The sequence below is a fragment of the Plectropomus leopardus genome, chromosome 7, assembly GCF_026936395.1.
Source record: "Plectropomus leopardus strain MGB_pleo_1.0 chromosome 7, ASM2693639v1, whole genome shotgun sequence".
NCBI classification, from domain to species: Eukaryota; Metazoa; Chordata; class Actinopteri; order Perciformes; family Serranidae; genus Plectropomus; species Plectropomus leopardus.
The window spans coordinates 2,163,786-2,181,460 of NC_142182.1; the positions used below are offsets into that span (position 1 = coordinate 2,163,786).

The following is a 17,675-nucleotide window of genomic DNA, read 5'->3' on the forward strand; positions in this document are numbered from 1 at the left end:
CTGTCCTGCTGATCCACCTTCTGCTTGTTTTCTTTGACTCACTGGTTTGAAAGAATCAATCAGAAGTGCTGAAGAAGTATTTCCCCCAAAATCACTGGATCTACGTCAGATAATTTTAGTCCGTGCAGGTCCTAAAAACAAAAAACAAACAAACAAACAAACAAACAAAAAAAACATTAAATGATAGCTGAGAACTTACACAAACTGCACATCCTCCCGCCGTCAGGCTGCCGTTTCTCAGTGTCGGACAAAATAAAGTGAAAATAAGAATTGTTTGGTATTAATGTAAACATTTTGTGCTTATTGGTGTCTTTTAGTTATGTAATATGTGATGTCTTTTTTACTTTTTAAAAGTTTTCCTGTGTTTTTGTGTTTTTCTTTGGTGTTATATTGTAAAGTCTTTCCTGCGTTTATTTTATGTGTTAAGCACTTTGTAACGGTTTTAAAGTGCTGTAAAATATTTATTATTATTATGTATGATTGTTTTTGTCCTTTCAAAATTCTCTATTAGAAATAATGTTATGATATATATATATATATATATATACATACATTAAGTTGTAATAGTTTGAAATACATTGTTGGATTTTATTTTCAGTATAATTTTCTTTCCAAAAACAGCTACCTGTCTGATAGAGGATCAGTTTGATCTGTTGCTAATGTCTTTGAGTTGAGCTGTAAGTCTAAACAAGCTGCAGCATGAATCATTCAGCAGACTCCTCCGTTTGATTTGTAAGCAGGATCTGTGATTCGTGTGTCGGTCTCAGCCGTCTCAGGGATGCTGAATGACCCTCTAATTTCCTGCAGGGGGCGCTACAATGACAGGATAGAGAACAGAAAGTGCTGGTCACCCTCATGTGGGAGTGTCAAATGTTTTCATGTCACACAAACACAAATAGACAAACCTGCAGGCCAAAGACCTCCTGCTCTGTGGAGCTGTAGTTGGTTTACAGTTGAGCTGACCTGTCCTCGCTCCAGCTGCTGGGATGAAACAAACCACAGAAACAGTCACACAGTGCATTATATATCACAGTATGGTCAAAGAAATGCCGCTTTTCCAGGACCTCAAGGATCCTTACACCTTCTCAAATACTGTGAATATGGACCATCCGGTCCAAGACCTGTCGTCAGAACCTGCTGCACAACTCAATTGCCAAAAAAGTGACATTTGTATGTTTTTATGTAGCTGATACGTTCTTTACTTTCTAACAATGCTGTGGTTAATGTGCTGTTAGGTTTAGGGGCAAAACACTTGGTTATGGAAAAAAAAGGATCATATTTCATCTTAAAATACAAACTAATGGACCTATCCCAGCAGGAATCATAGCAATGTCTCAATAAGAAACAACCGCTTTTAATGGCACTATGCCCGGTGGAAATACAGCGACATATCATCAAAAAAACACCCATGTTTGTTGACTTTAAAATCACTGAAAATGCAAGTATGACTCATTAAAAACCTCCAGATGTCAGCTCGTATACACCACGTCACTTTAGAAACATCAATATACAGTATGTATGAAATGTGTTTTGCAGACATGTACAATTACAACATTTTATTCTGCCAATTGGACTGTGCTGTTACACCATTTTAACCCCATTTTAACCCCTAAAATCCACCAGAAACTCACACAAGGCCTCCTGAAAGCTCTCCTGGATTACATAAGAACCCCACAAGAACTCCACAAACCATCTGAATGACTCTTCGAACCACAGAAATACTTGTAAAACCCCACAGAAAACACATCATACGGTCAATGGTCCCAAAAAAGAACTATTTAACCCCTTAAATATCCTTGTAACCCCATTAAGGATTCATAAAACCTTGGGAGAGTGGGAGTACTGGGATGCCTCGAGAACCACATAACCCCCCTACGAGAACAGCCAAATGATATTTAATGACTTAGTGCCCCACAAATAGCTTTGTCATTTTACATCCTTAACATAAAGTAAGCCTATTTACTTAAGGCAAGGTTAAGTAATTAACATTAAGTTACGTTGGTAAGATTTAGGCAAGTAAAGTTACTTAGGTTAGATTTAGGTAAGTAAAGTTATGTAAGTTACGTTTAGATACGGTAGGTAAAGTCACGTGGGTTAAGTTTAGGCAGGTAAAGTTATGTAGTTTAGCTTAAGGTAAGTAAAGAGTTGTAGGTTAGGTTCATGCATGTCAAGTTACGTAGGTTAGTTTAAGGAAAGTGAAGTTACATGAGGTTTAGGCAATAAAAGCTATGTAAGGTTTCGGAAAGTTAAGTATTAGATTAAGGAGAGGGCAGTTATGTAGGATGTATTTAGGTAAGTAAAGTTACGTAGGTTGGACTTAGGCAACTAAAGCTATGCAGGATATGTGTAGGTAAGCAAACTCACGTAGGTTAGGTTTCGGGCAAGTGAAGTTATGCAAGGTTGAGGCAAGTAAGGTTACATAGGGTTTAGGTAAGTAAAGTTACGTAAAGTTTAGGTAAGTAAAGTTACGTAGGTTAGATCAGGTAAATAAAGTTACGTAAGTTAGGTTAAGGAAAGTAAGGTTATGTAGGGTTTAGGTAAGCAACTAGGTACTTAAGGTTTAGGTAAGTAAAGTTACGTAAAGTTTAGGCAAGTAAAGTTACGTAGGTTAGATCGGGTAAGTAAAGCTACGTAGGATAAATTCAGGTGAGTTAAGTCATGTAAATTAGGTTTCGGTAAGTAAAGTTACGTAGGTTACATCAGGTGAGCAAAGTCACGTAGGTTAGGGTAAGGAAAACAAACGTGGTGTTGACGTACCTTAAAATAACTCAAAGTTCACTTGGTGGGCCACGAACAGCGGTCTCCTGAGGTAACGTCCTGAGTTAACCTTGATCCGATGGAGCCGGGGACTCTGGCAAGAGAAGGAGAGGAAGAGTTTGCTTTACAGTTCGTACGGACGGTTGGGAGTGAGAGGCGCTGTGAATAACCGCCGTGACATCTCATCTGACGGGGTAACTGTGGAGCAGCGCTGCCGAGTTAAGTCACGGACAAATATAAAGTATCAGCCAAAGATCTAAGAAGACGCGTAAAGAACTGAATCACAGTACACGAGTTAAAAGAGCTGACAGGATCCCACTTAAGTTTGTATTATTTCCATGTGACACATAAATGATAACTTGCAGCATTACACAGACTTTCATTCTTTAAACTACTTCAGTTAATGTTATATTTTAACTTTTAACACGTAACACAAAGTTATGTCATGTGACGTACTAATGTCAATTTACAACATATTTACGTTCCGTACATGACAAAAACTGACAGAAAACAAAATCTTTTTAAAACCTAACAAAGTAGGTTTTTTTTTGCCAAATGCCCGAACTCAACCGAGCAATATAAAGAGGTCGTGGTCGTTTCACCTGTTTCTGTACAATCATGCTAATCCAGCTACAACACGCTCTCATCCTGAATCACCACAAAGTAGACGTCTTTGTCTCGATATTACGCTCTGGGTATCATTTCGTGTTTGCTGCTGATGACACCATCATGATGTCCACACGGGCACATGCAGGGATGATGCTGCATGTGTTTGTGTTTCGGCAACAAAAATACATGACGACCGACGCTGGGACGTCAACAACAGCACGATCTGGCCTGCATGGTTGGGACTGAGGGAAGGAGGCACGTAGTACGGTGTGGAAAAACATCAAATTTAGACAGGAAGCAAACACTGGACTCCCACATGAAGGTCTGGGGTGTGATGAGGTGCCATGAACTTCCACCAACCAAAACGTCTTTACAGCCCACCTGCCTGGAAAACCCGAATCCCATCAAGAACCCCTGAATTATTTCTACATTATTCAAATCATGTGACGTTGAACTCATGTTTGGAGCCCCCTGCCGGATCCATAGCACATCCATGAAGGACCCCTTGATGGCCCTCGGACCCCACATTTAGAGCCCTGAGGTGGTGAAACCTAAGGTGCTGTGGCCTGTCGGCGCTGCGTCTCGCCTCGCTCGGCTGTCACTCTGAGCAGCTCACACGGCTCAGGATTTATTTTTGGACTGCCATGGCGTCTGTTCCTTCCATTTGTAGGAAGGGGGGTCGAGTTGGGCTCAACATGAACCTGCCGCTTTGACACTCCGGGCTGGGACAAGCAGGCAGCAGCCGGCCGGCCGCCCCCCGAGCAGCACTCGCACAGGTAAACACGCCACAATTACGTCTTTTATTCACCAGATAGAGCGCAGGGAAGCTGTTAGCAGTGTTGAGGAGGCAGCTGCTGTCGAATGCAGAGCCCCCCCACCTCTGCAGCCAGAGATCTGACGTGTGTGTGTGAAGAGCTCGGGGTGTTTTTTTTTGCACCAGCAGGGCTGAGCTAAGTGTTAGCCTCGCACTGTGGCTTCAAATCACACTCTGCCCTGTCATTTATCTGCAGCGAGGCATGACTGAATCATGAGCACATTTTAGCTTTCTGCTGTAATCCTCCTGCTGTGTAATTATAGGGAATAAAGTCTGATATTCAACATTGAACCTGAATGAATGTTCTCTCCTGTCCGTCAAGGGGAACCCGCCTGGAGCGCCTTGAACATCTGCAACAAGTTTTTACCTGGTACGTCCCGTCTTTTCCATCTAAACTCTAAAACCGTTTGCTGTGTTTGAGTGTGAAGACTCATAACTTCACAGAATGACTTTTTGGGGTGCATTCATTTACTTAAGGAGGCCATTGTGGACCAACTTGGTTTTTTATTACACGGCTATTATTACCCTTTCCTCTTTTGAACTTGCATCCTGAAGGCGCTCCAAATACCAAACCTACCAGCGCCTTAAAAGGAGGAGTGAGCTCTCATGTGTCAGACAGGCTGCGGGTTCAGGGAGGAAGGAGGGAGGGCTTTAAAACACAACCAGCTCTGGCCTACATTTCACTGAGGTGACACACATAATAAACCGAGGAAATTAAACAGTTGTTTTTGTACAGTTATCAGAAACTTATCTCGCTCTTATTTTTAATGTTCAGACTGATTGCGCTAATATTATATGACGCTTTTGCAGTGTTATCGGGGGAATGGAAAAAAAGACGAAAAAAAACATTAATCCACCGTTTTATGTTAAATTCTTGTCCTCTGGTGTGGTTGGGTATTCTCAGTAACAACATATTTCTGACGCCCAATCCAGCGCCGCCGGGCTGTGATGTCGTGAGGTCAGATGCTCTGCATTCACTTTCACCCCTCAGCAGATATATTTACACATCTATGTGTGTATTTAAGTGTGAGGAGACACGACAGGATCCTGACAAAGCTGAAAAATAAAACTGTTAACCGTAACCTCATAATATCAGGTATGGATCAAATATTACCTCTTTTTAAAACAGGCCGCCATCGCTGCTCTTTAGTCCCCCGCTCCAGTGGCTCCCTGTGACAAGAAATGAGTAATGGCCAAATTTTTTTCAAAATTTTAATTTGTTGTAAGCCTGAAGCAATTCTCCAATTTGAAAAATGTGTATCCTATACACCAGTGATGCTGAACTTTAGGCCCACGGGCCAAATCTGGCGCCTGATAGGGTGCAGGAAGGATATCCAACCATTTTTGAATTAACAATTAAAATAAAATGACTTTTTACATAAGGTGCCATAAAACAGCAAGTGCCCAAAGGGGATCCCCTGCACCACCTGACAGAGGTCACAGCTAAGCTCCTAATGTCAGAAAATCCTCGAAACGTGTTAAGTTCCTAGAAACATCCTAAAATCTTAGAAAAGTCATACAAATCCTAGAAATGTGCCAAAATCCTAGAAACTTGATAAAATCCTAGAAATTGAAAATCCTTAAAAATCCTAGAATCCTTGAATTTTCCTAAAATCCTAGAAATGTCCTAAATGTCCTAAAATCAGAGAAATATCCTAAAATCCCAGAAGCATGTATGGAGCTGCTGCAACTGGCCCCTGGCCTCCTTTTATTTGGCAAAAGTGGCCCCCAAGCAAAGCAAGCTGAGTGTCCTTGCTATGTACATTTAGTTGTCTTACCTGATGAAGGTCTGAGGACTGAAAATTTGTCAATTTAAATATTATTAATAATATTACAAGTGATAGGACAGTGTGTCTGAATTCACTTTACCAAAGAACAATTTTCCCCTGCACCTGTCCACGAGTTACTGAAGGTGTGTAAGAGCCTCCACATTACAGCATCTCGTCATCTAAATGTGTGTAATACAGCACGGCACATTTCTCTAAATTTTGAGACGAGTTTCCCTAACAAGGCTAGCTATAGTCTCCAAATTCCATGAACTAAGAGCTTTGGAGGAAAACTAGGAAAGTAATGGTACGTGGATGGATTCGTTCGTTTTTATCGCCAATTCTGCTACGTTAAAGTGTCAAATAATCATAAATATCCCGCTGCAGTGTCGCCACCTTGTGGTAAAGCTAATTAGTGAGTTCTCAAAACTTTTGAGTACTGCTGACTAATTTAGTCTTCACAGACTGCGCTACCTTCATTATAAGGCCCAAATGTGTTTTGCAGCTGCACAGAGATTTTTTTTTTTTCTTGGTCAAAAAAGGTCCTTTGATAGCTAATCAAAGACCTAATATTTAGGAATTTAAGGCCAACGATGGAGATACCAACAAATACCAGTTAAATGTCCATAGAAATAACACTGATACTGAGTATACTGATTTTGACCTTACGTGGAGTTTGTTTTTGATGCTCAGAAATCAGCTGAAGCTGCAGAGGCTCCATCTGATCCTCATCACAGCACCCTGATTTATTGTTTTCGGGAAAGTGATGCAGCCTGTAAAAAGTCAAGAGTCTTAAAAAAGGGAAGCAGGTGATTGGCTGGGACTCCTCTCGGCCTTCAAACTAAAATTAGGCGAAAGCAAAAAAGCATCCAGGATCAGCTGTGAGGCAGTAACATCATCCAGGAAGACTCCAGCTGGATTCTCCTGCTGATTTTACAGCTTGCAGAACTGATCTCTGGCTTTTATAAACGGCACCTAAACAAGTGTCATCTGTGTGGAGGATGTTTTGTAACGGCATGAAAACATCGTAAACTGAAATCGTTGATTTTTATGTTTGAACCTCGGTTGAAGGATAACAGGCTCCTTTGTGGGTGGCGAACGTTTCTTCCCTCCATCTGACTCAGATCGAAAAACTTAAAATCTAAAAGTGCATTGTTTTAGATTTGCATGTTAGGGATTTCTATTTATTCTGTGCTTTAACTGCATTTATACTTGATTTCAAATAAAGCATTTTTAAATAAGAAAAGATCATGGAGCTATTAAACTGAAGTGGTCATCCTCTGTGAAGCAGGAACACAATCAGGACATTTTATTTGGATATTTCTTGTGTAGTCAAGAAAAAGTTTTGGCTGATTTATAGCACTTTAGGAAAGTTCAAAAATCATTAGTAGACATCCCCGAGGGAACACTGATCGCCCCCAGTGATTTTAAGGAAACTGAGCAAGTGTTTGAGGTACTTTTCTCAGGACCAAAGAGGACTTTCCAAAAATTTAACTGCCTAACTTTACTTTTCCAAACCAAATCTAAATAATTTAACTTTCTTAAACCTAATGTAGGAAGTTTAACTTTCCTAAACCCAACTTTACTTTCTCAAACCCAAACTAGGTAAGTTTTACTTTCCTATAACTTATGTAGATAGTTTAACTTTCCTAAATTCAACCTACGTAACTTTACTTTCAACAACTAATGTAACTAATGTAACACCTTACTGAAACTAACCTACATAACTTTACTGGCCTTTACCCAACATACGTAACTTTACAATTCCAAACCATGTTTCTCTTCCTAAACCTATGTAACTTTATTCCCCTGAACCTAACGTACGTAACTTTAAATAAAGTACGTAACTTTAGGTTGAGTACCTAACATGATGACAGCCTTGGTGGGGCTGTAATATTATGGATATCTTACTCACTATTGGATGATGCAGTGAACATTTTGGATTTAAAAAGATAACGTTTTGTTTAGGCTAAAGCAGTTTGACAATGAAGGCACTGCAAAAGTAGAAAAGTATTTTTAATTTATTTAAGAAACGGGGTTATAAACACATACAATCAGCAGTACATAGATATTAAAACTGAAAAATGTCTGCAGTAGTACAGAGACAGAGCTGATAAAAACATACAGATTAAAGTGTTTGATTGTAAAGATCAGGTGATAAAAGTTGTTGAGCTGTAACAGATAGTGTAATAGATAATCTGTGACCTCTAGTTTGCACACATGGCTGCACCAAATGAGCCAAGACTCTATCAGCTCCATTTTCATACTTTCAGTGTTGCTGTTATCGTCAGTATTTCTGCTTTTGCAGTTTTTGACAAAATGTGTTTCTCCAAAGCTCTACGGTTTCAGATTGTTCTTCAGCCAAAAGTGCAGAGCAGATAACATAAAGTGTGATCCATCAGTTCTATGTGAATGGAAAATGTGATTTTTCTATTCTAGAGACTTTTTCCCTACACACCATATTACAAGGATTTAGCAGATATTAGGAACGGTTCACCTAAACACGGCAGCAGACAAGAATACAGAAACAATAAAGCTCACTGTCAGATATGTACATAATAATAGAAACAGAAAGTCAGAAAATACAAAAGCAAAGAGGGAAATGAACAAATATAAACATTTGACGATTAAAACTTTTGGACTTGAGCTGTTGGTTTGTAGTAGTACAACTGAGAAAATCTGGAAATGTGATTTCGTGGATATAAATGAAATACTGAGCCTGTAGTGGTCGCTTCTGTTCGTTCCTGCAGAGACGACACCCTCTCAGTAATCATTATGATATAAATCTGCAAAAGACACAAAAAGAAAATGTTAAATATGTATTTATATGCATTTATGTGGTCCAAATGTCAAATGTCATGATTTATTTTGGAAAGTTTGAACATTTAAGAAACTGCAGAGTTTATAAAGGTCTGAAGCCTTTTGAGAGGTTCAGTGAAATGGAATATTTATATATTTTCTATTGTAATAGGATGTTGGACCTTACATATTAAGGAATGTTTCCTCACTGTAATAATAATAATAATAATAATAATAATAATAATAATAATAATAAATGTATAAAGCACCTTTAAAAACAGAGTTAACAAAGTGCTTTGACAGTGGAGTATTGATTAAGGACAGGTTGGATGTTAGATTTAATAAAAGAGGGGGCAGCATTTTAAAATTTGTGATGACTTTATTGGATGGATTTTCTATTATTGTTGGCCTGTTTTTGATAGGACAGCTAGAGAGATGACGGGAAATGTGGATGAGAGAGAGTGGAGATAATATGCAGCGAAGGGATATCGGATTCGAACCCACTGTGACGAGGCCACATAGCTTCTAAACATAGAGGACGTGCTCTACCAAATGAGCTACCCAGCACCCGTTAATTCCCCTTTTCTAAAAGTTATTGTTTTTTGTTTTTTTCTCCACAGGGTGCTGACGCGCTCATGGCTGTCGCTTATAGTGCTGTGACCCAGCCGGGCCTGTTTTCCCAGCAGTACCCCCCACCCCTGCTGCCCAAGCCTGGAAAGGACAATGTTCGGCTTCAGAAGCTCCTCAAAAGAACCGCAAAGAAAAAGGCTTCCGCTCAGGCATCGCAGTCCGCCGCGCCTTTCCGCTCCAGCCTTTCCCCTGTGAATGAAGCAAGCCCTGACCTCGAGCACAGTGACCACTCCACGCCTCCAAGGACTCCAGAGACACCGTTCAGCCTCTTCGGTGTTCAGCAGCCTCAACGGTTCACCGTCAGGCCGCTGTATCAACACGTGGCGTCCCCTTACCCGCAGCGTGCAGCTTACAAAAGAGAAGCAAGGTTCTCACCTCAGACGGTGGCGACCCCATCATACTCTTACTCACAGCATGTTACCACATTTTCTTCATATTCTGCATCGACCCACCTTCCTGGAGTCTCATCAGCTCAGGGGCCAGTTGCCGAGCAGGAGGTGCCGAAAATATCTCAGCCAGCCTCTTCTGTACCTGAGGCAACAGTGCCAGCTGCTGAAGTGAAAAAGCCAGCTTTTGGCACATTTGGTGAAACTCAGGCTGGTCTTAGACCTGCTGCAGGTGCAGGAACTCCACAGACAAAAGGTCCAGGCCCGACTCCTTATACAGCAACAGGGGGTCAAGCTGTGATTCGCCCTCTCACTGTGTTGACCCAATTCAAATCCAAAAGTCCACGTCCAACATTCAAAGCAACCGAACCTTCAAGATCGCCCAAACCGATGTTTGATGTCCCTCAAATTAGGATGTACACAGCAAGCACATCGTACTATGAGTTATCCAGGACCCCACCGGTGTATGACACAGCTGGACTAACCGCTATTGGCAGCACAGTACCTCAAAGTAAAGACCTGACTCTGGCATCTGAGGTCAGAGGAGGTACAATACCAACAGCTCAGCCTCCTTTATTGGGCACAGATCCTCAGAGGAAAACACCAACTTTAGAAAGTAAGAGAGGCACAACACCAACAGCAGAGATCACTACAAGTGTAACTCCGACATCTGAAATCAAAAGAGCAACTCCGACATCTGAGATCAAACGAGCAACTCCAACATCTGAACTCAAAAGAGCAACTCCAACATCTGAACTCAAAAGAGCAACTCCAACATCTGAACTCAAAAGAGCAACTCCGACATCTGAACTCAAAAGAGCAACTCCGACATCTGAGATCAAACGAGCAACTCCGACATCTGAACTCAAACGAGCAACTCCGACATCTGAACTCAAAAGAGCAACTCCGAAATCTGAACTCAAAAGAGCAACTCCGACATCTGAACTCAAAAGAGCAACTCCGACATCTGAACTCAAAAGAGCAACTCCGACATCTGAACTCAAAAGAGCAACTCCGACATCTGAAATCAGACTAACACCAACTTCTGAGTTTCAGTCAAGGGTTTCGGCAGGAAGGCCTAAAACCCCAGCATACCATGTGACTCGGGCTGCAACGCCTGTCTTTGAAGTCTCCAGACCCAATCCACTCTTGTTTGCCGTGTTACCAATCACAGTAGAGCCAGACAGGTCAAGAACGCCCCAAACAGTTTCTGAAAGTGCGAAAGCTATTGAATCTAAGCCTACTGAAACACTACCAAACGGGGACATTCATTTGGACCTGACTCCTGCTGTTAAACCCGTCCAACAGAGCATCACAAAGTCAAAATCAGAGCCTGATCTGACCAGAGAAACTGCTCCAACTGGCTCCCAAAGACCTAAAAGTCCAACATCTGAGCTAAAAACACCAACAGTGCCTCCTCACGGCAACAAGAGGCCTAAGACTCCAACGTACGAGGCATCCCGACTTATGTCCACATCACCTGGTTATAAAAGACCAAAGACACCAACATATGGGACATCGCCTTCTGGTGTGTCACCAGTGGCCTTTCAAAGACCTAAAACACCCACCCAAGTGTCTCAAAAACCAAAGTCTGGCTACCGTGGATTGACACCGGCTGAATATGCTGCTTATGGTGGAATCAGAACTTACACTCCAGCATTTGCTATCTCCGGTTTTAAGACACAACCTGAAAAGGAGGTTAAAGCCTCAAAAGAGGAAACGGCAAAATCCAAAACACCTGAAGAAAAGCCATCTGTGAAGGAACAAACCACATCTGAGGCGTCTCAATCCAAAGAGATGGCCAAAGATGTAGATAAACCCGATGTGAAAGATCAGAAGATCGCCACCGTGCCCTCGATCCCTGTTATTATTGTCTCACAAGCATCTGACACAGGAACAACACAAAAGGCAAGTTCAGTATCCACTCAGGTTGCAGCAAAACAAGAAAAAATAGCGGTTCAAGAAACACCAAAGGCTAAACCTCCAACAGCAGAGGAGAAAACCCCCAAGAAACCGAAGGTGACAGCACCAGTTCAAGAAGCCGCCAAACCAAAGATGACACCTCCTGTAGCCAAACGTCCTCTGCCCAAAGGTGATGACCAGGATCCTCTGAAGGCAGTAAGAAAACTTTTAGGCAAAGATAAAGTCCAGAAAACTGGAACTGAGGAAAAAGCTGACGTCTCAGTTAAAAAAGAGACAGCAAAACCTGTAGCTGCTACCACGTCTAAAGTCGAAGACTTAAAGGCAGCTGAGTCAACAGGAAGTGAGGACAAAGGAAAAGAAAAGAAAGCAGAATCAGCTTCATCAGATAAATACGAGAAAAAGGAAGCAGATGAAGCCCCCCTTGCAGCCGAGCCCCTTCTTAAAGTCATACAAAAGCCAAAGGGAGTGAAATCTAAAGTAAGCGGGTGGTCCCGACTCAAGAAGCACATGGTGGTGGAGCAGGAGGAGCCCAAATTTCCAGAGTTAGGCCCTCAGAAGGAGGCCACCGGGCAGGACCAGAGCGAGGAGAAAAAGGCTGCTGAGAAGGCCGCCGACAAGCCTGACACTCAGGACGAGAACCAAACCAAAGACGCTCCCATGGCAACAAAGATGTGGGACGCTGTCCTCTTCCAAATGTTTTCCACGAAAGAGAACATCATGCACCAGATCGAGCTAAACAAAAGCGAGGCGGAGAAGAAGATGGAGGAGGAGCAAAAAGACGAGCTACAAGAGATACCTTCGTTTGCCTACCGGCTGCCCGTGCTGCTTTTCAGTCCAAAGTTTGACGCTAAAAAGCTGAAAGAGGCGGCGTCGAGACCGGTGACGAAAATTTCAACTGTTTTCGAAATGGGTTTGATTGGGCGGAAAGGTAAAGACGAGGAACCAAAAGACTTTAACAGAACAGCGAGGGGGTTCACCGCTATTTAAGCTCATATAAATTGCCTAGACGAAAATGTAAAGAAAAAAGTTCTGATACAGGTTTTATGTACAGGTGCAGAAATCTTAGTCTCTTTGTTAAACGAATGACGTTTGTGTTGTAGAGAGGTCGGCTTCGAACTTTATACTTGACAAATGCTTTGTGTTGAATTCGTGTGACTGGGTGTCTGAATGTTAAATGTTTGTATTTGTGGATTATCTGAAAAAAAAGAGAGAGAAAACTATATTTGTCTTAAAGTCATTCAGACGTTACATCAGATTAAAGCGTTTATGTTTTCAGTAATTTCAGAGCTTCTCATTTGTTCCTTTCATCACACGTTCACAATAAAATATAGATCAAGTTATAGAGCTGAAAATATTTGGTTTTGGAAAATACATTGTAAAGAAAATTGTCTGTGAAACTGAGACTGAATATTTATGTGCAGTAGTTAGATTGAAATTTAAAAGAATACTTCACCTGCAAAATGACTATTTGTATATTGATTTCCTTCCTTGTATATGTTGACTTTGTGACAAAAACTTGTTTTTCTTGCATGCCTCTATGGTGAATGGAGAATCCAAAAAAAAGGTGAACAATTGTGAACTGAAGTAAGCAGCAAATTTATATCAAAATTTACTCTCACAAAACTTGCGCAGTATAATCCAAATCTCATTTATCCAACTGCTTTTTTGTTAAACTTTGCAATATAAAACACTTCTGCCTATAAGCAGCACGCAGAGTGTTCCTGGGCCATGCATGAGACTGTACGGGCGTGTTTTATTTTATAATGTTTTAGTAAAAAGTCACGTGTTTGTGAAATTCTGAGCACAAGGCGGATAAATGAGTCTTCGATTATATTGCACGAGTTGTGTGAGAGTTTGTAAACAGACTTTTTGATATAGTTTTGCTGTCATTTAACTTGGACCCCAATTACTTCAATTCATGAAAAATGTTCGCCTTTTTTGGATTCTTCGTTCACCGTGGAGGCATGTGAGAAATTCAGTGTTCTCTACATGAAATCAGGGTAACACGGGGTGCATAATCGATGTACAAATGGTCATTTTGCAGGTGAATTATTCTTTAAACTTAAAGTTGCAAAAAAAAAAATCAAACCTCCATTATTGCATTTAAATAGCTTTATGTTTAAAGATAGGAAATTAATAGATTTTTTAATGATTATTGAAGTTAATGATTTTAAGACAAATTATTGACAGAAGAAAAATATGTTTATCTTTTAATTATCTTTAAAATATCCAGCTTTATTCAAAATGGTGCTACTTGCCTCAGGGTAAAGACCTCGTACGTAAGATTTTTGATTTTTTCTTTTCTTTTTTTAGACTGTAGTTGGTTGTTTTTTTTGTAGGTGGTTGTTATTAAAGTCACAGTGAAATCACATTTTAAAATGCTCCAATTGGATGTCAGTTAGAAACAAAATATGATTGAATGGGACAGGCAGAGAGGAAACCTGGTCTCACAGAAATACGTGAAATGACCACGACCGCCAAACCTCTACATACCACATTTATGTTGTGGTGGCAAGCAACGGGTTAAATTTACACGCCAGCATCACAAAATCAATGCCAATGGAAAGTCAGATCCTTTGTCGTGGTGGGCGCAGCTGGTATAAAGAGCATGAAAGTCCACTTAGGAAGGAGGTTTAAAGTGTACAGGCGAGTCAAACAAACACAAGACTTTTACCGAGGAGACCAGTTTGTGTCCCGTGTGAAACCAAACCTTAATGTTGGGTTATTTTTACGTTACCTATTTACACATCCTTAATTACAATAACTTATAGTTATTTTTTACTAAAACCAAGAACTTTTCCGAAACCCAGCCAAACTGCTTTACAACATTAACATTTTTAAAACTGCAACTGTTTGTTATTGACTTTCCATTTGCATCGTTTCCATGGTGACGCATTTTGGGAGGTGGCATGGTGGCAACGTTTTAATACATTATGTGCCACCACTACATAATGTGGTGTTAAGAGTTCTGTGGTCGTAGAATTCAAATTTTTTTGTTGCCTGTCAAAATAAATAAGAAAAGTTGCGAAAAGAATAGATGAAAGTTCAGTATGTGCATCTCCAGCTGGCACCGGACGGCAAAATGACATAAGACATTGGACTCGTATGTTGGACAGACATTAAATTTGCTTGGAATGAAAATCACAGTTTTTTTAAATGTCTAACCACCTTAAATTCAAGCAAAAATTAACATCTAACGATGTTGTTTCCAGCTGGATCTTTAAGAGACAAAAAAATCGGACATTAGCAAGCTTTATAAATTCACTCATCCAGTACTCCCTGTACAATCAGCACTCAGGAGTTTAAAATGAGCAATAATTTGAGATTTCAAGAGTTTTTCCTGCACTGTGGATAAAATTGGCATTCATTAAAATAATATATGCAAATAAATAGTAAACAAGCGTGGACAAAATGTTTGATTTCATTGTGACTTAAAGAGCCGACTGAGTTTAATGCTTTCGAAAGTTGTTAAAGAATGAAGAGCAGTCTCCGCCATGACGGCGGTCAGTGTGGTAGTGAACTGTGGGGTCAAAAAAGATTTGAAATGACTGTGAAGCAGCGTGGGTGATAATCTAAACTTAATTCTTCTAGTTTTTTTGTTTTTTTTAAATGTTGTTTTAATGATTTCTCATGTGTGATGGAGTTAATTTATGTGCATTTTTAAATATTTGTTGTCGAAACTTTTAGAATAAATGAGCAGAGTTTCATCTTGACTTGATTTGTGTTTCTAATAAAACTCTTAAGCCGCAGTTAAGATGATTTCTCTTTAGGAACGTTATTTTTTTCTATTTATATGCCTGCATCTACAGAAGTGGACTGCATTCACTTTAGAGAAAAAACAAAATTTTTCTGTTTTTAGAATTAACAAGATTATTATCGCAGAATTAGAAGAAATTTTTCACCAAAAAAAAAGAGGTAATGTTGCTGAATTAACAAAATAATAATTTATTTATTTATTTTAAAAACAACATTTTTCTCGTATTTCAGTTAAAAAGCCTTTTTTTCTTTAAAGTGAATGCATTATGCTTCTGTGTGCACCTGAGTGAAACATTGTGAAAAGTTTTTTTAATCGTTCTTGGTCCGTCTGACACACTGAGTTTCATTTTCCAAAGAAAAAAAGCTAAATGAAAAACATGTCAGATCAATAAAATTTGAGGTAGGAAATTTCAGTACTGCTGAGGACAGATCATCTGTATTTTATTACCACTGATCTTTTATTTAAAGTGAAACACTTTGTATCGTTTTCTTATGTGAAGCACTCTGTACGAACATCCTGCACCAAAATGGGCCACAAAATAAAGTTTGACTTTATTCAACAATTTCTTTTCAGTTTGTGCTTCTTTTTAAGCATCAGTTTGTTTTCAGGCAGAGAATCAGATGAAGAAACGATTTGAGGCTCAGAGACAAAATCATCACTCATCAGTTCTTCTCTGAATTAGGCCTTAAAGCAGTGATACTCGATTTATTTCTAGGATTTTAGGACATCTAGAAATGCCCTAAAATTCTAGAAATGTCCTGAAATCACAGAAACATCCTAAAATCATCGAAATGTCCTAAAATTAGAAAAAAAAATTGAGAAATGTCATAAAATCCTAGAAATGTCCTGAAATAAAAAAATTTCCTAAAATATGAGAAACACTGTAAATTCAGAGAAACTGAATAAATCAAAGAGATGTCCTAAAATCCTAGAAATGTCCTACATTTTGAGAAACATTTCAAGGATTTTAGTACATTTTTAGGATTTTAGGACATCTAGCAACATTGTTAAAATCAGAGAAACGTCCTAAATGAAAGTCATGTCCTGAAATCCTAGATTGTCCTAAAATACAAGAATTGACTTTAAATCCAGAAACATCCTAAAATTCTAGAAATGTCCATAAATTTGAGAAACGTGTCAAGGGTTTTAGCACATTTCCAGGATTTTAGGACACCTAGAAATGCTCTAAAAATGTAGAAATGCATTATATCGTACAAAAACGTATGCAGCTGCTGCGACTGGCCCCTTGCCTCATTTTGTGGCCCCCAAGCTAATAAAGTTGAGTGTCCCTGCTTTAAGACATAAAAACAGTTTCCATATGTTGTAAAACATTTAACAAGATTTTGGACACTTCCTGTCTGCCGTCTTACCGGACTGTCCGTTAGTGAATTCTCCTCCGTTCTCGTCGTCTATGGGGATTTTCTCATATTTGCCGTGACCAGTGACCACAAATTTGTACTTTTTACCAGCTGCTGATCCCTGAAGACAAAAAAGATAAAACTGTCTGAAATCTTTCCTCATACATTTAATATGTAGCATTGCACATTAAAACCATATATTAACCATTTGATGTGATTTCCATAATAACAGATCTTCACAGAGGAAAGAAAAGTGGAGAAAAAGCATCAAATAAGAAAAAAATCTGGAAACAAAAAATACTTTTTCAAACATTTGTAATTAAGTAAGCTGCATTTTGATGATTGACTGACAATTACTGATATAATCACATACAATACAATGTACATAACAATGCAGGTCATTTTTACAAAATAAAAATGAAATAATTTTAAAAAAAAAACAATGTTTAAAGGGACAGTTTCATATTTATCTGTGTGTGTGTGTGTGTGTGTGTGTGTGTGTGTGTGTGTGTGTGTGTGTGTGTGTGCGCGCGCTGACCTTGGCTCGTTGCCTGGGTCTCTCTGTGGAGTCTCCAATAATCTCCCACATGTTTTTTTTCTGCATCACGTCTCCGGGCCTAACATCCTGACAGATCAATCAATAATCAATAATCAGAAAAAGCATCAGTATCTGTACGTGGTTAGCTTAGCTTAGCATAATGACTGGAAACAGGGGGAAACTGTTAGCCTTGAAGCAAAGCTCAGTGCTGAAACGCGTCCGTGTTTTGCCTGCTGTGTGAATAAACAGTATTTAACGTTGATCGGTGAGCGCTGACGACTTCCTTTCACGATTTTTCTGTCCAAAGTTCATTCGCTCGAAAAACTCTAATCAACACG

The 17,675-nt window shown here is 39.7% G+C and overlaps 2 protein-coding genes and 1 long non-coding RNA gene across 3 annotated transcripts in view; 1 reads left to right on the plus strand and 2 right to left on the minus strand.

The window, feature by feature from the left end:
- Positions 1-633: 633 nt before the first annotated feature.
- LOC148189082 (uncharacterized) lies at positions 634-5,652 on the minus strand. Its single transcript, XR_015776930.1, has 4 exons — positions 5,295-5,652; positions 2,758-2,851; positions 906-981; positions 634-813 (listed from the first exon to the last, which is right to left on the minus strand). It is a non-coding gene; the product is annotated as an uncharacterized LOC148189082 (long non-coding RNA).
- On the plus strand, positions 4,000-12,963 carry prr33 (proline rich 33). The gene is made up of 3 exons (XM_042505304.2): positions 4,000-4,142; positions 4,503-4,550; positions 9,366-12,963. Exon 3 carries the CDS (start codon positions 9,381-9,383, stop codon positions 12,669-12,671), a length of 3,291 nt encoding a protein of 1,096 aa, XP_042361238.2. The 5' UTR covers positions 4,000-4,142; positions 4,503-4,550; positions 9,366-9,380; the 3' UTR covers positions 12,672-12,963.
- Positions 7,950-17,675, minus strand: part of lsp1a (lymphocyte specific protein 1 a) — a 51,507-nt gene continuing 41,781 nt past the window's right edge. Inside the window, exons 13-15 of the mRNA XM_088079609.1 lie at positions 17,338-17,424; positions 16,812-16,920; positions 7,950-8,732 (exon numbers count right to left, since the gene is read on the minus strand). Of these exons, the coding sequence (XP_087935735.1) occupies positions 8,710-8,732; positions 16,812-16,920; positions 17,338-17,424 (219 nt within the window). The 3' untranslated portion in view covers positions 7,950-8,709. The remainder of the gene's footprint in view (positions 8,733-16,811; positions 16,921-17,337; positions 17,425-17,675) is intronic.